We start from the raw sequence: 2,304 nt of genomic DNA on the forward strand, positions 1-2,304 counted from the left end.
AAGTATTAGACTATTAACTAAAATTGTTGACCAATATAAACTAAAATTGCCGATGAATTTTAAAGTTTTCTCATTTCTTTGATGTAATATAATGAACAAAAAGCAATGGAAGAAGATGATGTACCAAATCATCATCTGCACGGTTTTGTCCCTTCTCACGACCCTCACGGTCCCGAAGTAACTTGTTCTCTTCTTCTAGTTGAGCACACCTTGCTTTAGCAAAAGCCAAATCTGCTTTAACGGTTTTTAGCTCCCGCAGAAGTAGTTTTGCTTTAGCAGCAGTTGCCATTGCCACCTGTAACCCAATAAAAAAACACAAGTTGTGCTTGTCATGTTATATTAGAAAGGTAAAAACTCAGTAATATATTTTTTTTTTACGTGAAATTGATAATTTAGAATTGTTAGATAATTTGATTGAATTATCATTTTAAGAATTTCCAGTCACCAAAAAAAATTTTAAGAATTTTTAATTATCAACTTTACATGAATAACAGCACGTCTTTCACCTATTAGAAATCAAAACAAACAAATAAATAAGAGAAAAAGACAATGTCTTCTTCTATTTCTCTACCCTCTGCGTATGAAACATACATTCTGCTCTGTTTTATATATGGATGCAGATTATAATTAATTACATGGTTGCCACCTTACGTCGCGGGATGCCTTGAGTTGAGTTTCATGGATAGCGGTGGGGTTGGATGTGGGGCCTCCTGATTGCTGAGGCCATGGATTCCACGTCCCAGTGTCTTTATTTGAGTCTTCGCGATCAGGAAAACTACCATTTACATTCGCCTTTATTAATTGACTTCTCAGCTCTCCTGTTTTCCCTTCCTGAACCAACCAATTCAAACAAAATAGTGTATTAGTAGTACAATAATACTACACCACCAAGAGATTGTATCATTTTAGACCATTAATTAGTTACATTAGTATTTTTGCACATAAGTCTAAAAAAAAAATATATATGACAGAGTGTTGAAGGTCAAATACCTGATAACCTTAGCTTTTTACATTATAATAAAGATTAATAATTAAAATTACTAAAATGTTAATATTGAAACACCTGATAACCTATTTAAATTATAAAGGCATAAAGGAGGCATCTAAATCTAGTCACCTGATAAGGTCGAGCAGCTGGAGCAAAGGTATTATTAAAAGATTGCAATCTTAGTTTATCGTTGTCGTCCAGAATATCCTTGCCTTTTTGAGCCACCACTCCCCAAAAACCAGACTTGGAGTCACCTCTCCCTAAAGCATCTCCGCTAATATCATATGACTGCATGTAAACTTCGTCTCGTTAAAGTATAAAATATTTACCATATTAACTAATTTTACATCTAACGTTGGGCCAAATAAAAAAAAATTAATTATTCTATTAGTTTTTATAATTTTATTAAATTTTTAATTAAATTTTTATATTTTTTATTGGGTTTAGTAAAATTAAAAAAACGAAGGGAATAATTAAACAATAGAAAAAATGGAGAAACGACGAAGAGCGATAGTAACAAATAATAATAATAAAACCTTGGATCGGTGATGTTCAGGGGCGGCAAAAGAAGATTTAGTGGAGGAAAAAGAGAGGGAGGATGGATCACGAAGAGAGGCTTTGATGGCCTGAGCAGCAGCGAGGGAGGATGTCGAAGATGTTGGAGTAAAGGAAAAGGAAGAGGACAAAGTTGCTGATGAACGAAGATGACGAGAAGCATCGTTCATGTTTGTAGTTGCAATTCCATTATTTTCCAGCGATGAATCCAATGGTTGTTGCTGCAAATGAAACTCTTCCTTGAAGGTGGAAGCCCTTGACAATCCTGCTTGCTTTCTTCTATACGCCATTATTTTTAATTTCTAATAATAGTAAGAATGCTCAGACTCAGCCACGGCGCGTGATCACCACGGGAACAGCCACTGCATCTACCGTGATGACAAAATAATGATGTATTCAATTCGGATTGAATACAATACCATACCAGTTTCATGTTTGAATTGCTAACCAACTCTTTCGCCTATAATTGCATTGCAACACACAAGTGGCTGGTGGATGCCACCTTCAACGTAGGACTCGTAGAAATTCATGGGAACCATCCTCCGCCTCTCTTTTATTTATTTATTTATTTTTTTCTTTCACATTATTTAACCACCATTAATGGTCATTGGTCAATAAAATATATAGATTAACATACAAAGATCAAATTTATAATGGTTTTTGTTTCGAGAAACACTACAAAACGAGCACAACTTATAAGTTTTACCCAACAGTTTAATTAATAATATTTAAAAGTATTAAAAAAAATAGTATTAGATCAC

At 33.9% G+C, this 2,304-nt stretch overlaps 1 protein-coding gene across 1 annotated transcript in view; it reads right to left on the reverse strand.

Moving 5' to 3' along the window:
• Positions 1-2,141, reverse strand: part of LOC107628167 — a 2,836-nt gene extending 695 nt beyond the window's left edge. The window contains exons 1-4 of the mRNA XM_016330959.2: positions 1,525-2,141; positions 1,118-1,276; positions 652-831; positions 121-295 (exon numbers count right to left, since the gene is read on the reverse strand). Coding sequence (XP_016186445.1) covers positions 121-295; positions 652-831; positions 1,118-1,276; positions 1,525-1,833 — 823 coding nt within the window. The 5' untranslated portion in view covers positions 1,834-2,141. The remainder of the gene's footprint in view (positions 1-120; positions 296-651; positions 832-1,117; positions 1,277-1,524) is intronic.

Source organism: Arachis ipaensis, chromosome B02 (genome assembly GCF_000816755.2).
Source record: "Arachis ipaensis cultivar K30076 chromosome B02, Araip1.1, whole genome shotgun sequence".
Taxonomy (NCBI): Eukaryota; Viridiplantae; Streptophyta; class Magnoliopsida; order Fabales; family Fabaceae; genus Arachis; species Arachis ipaensis.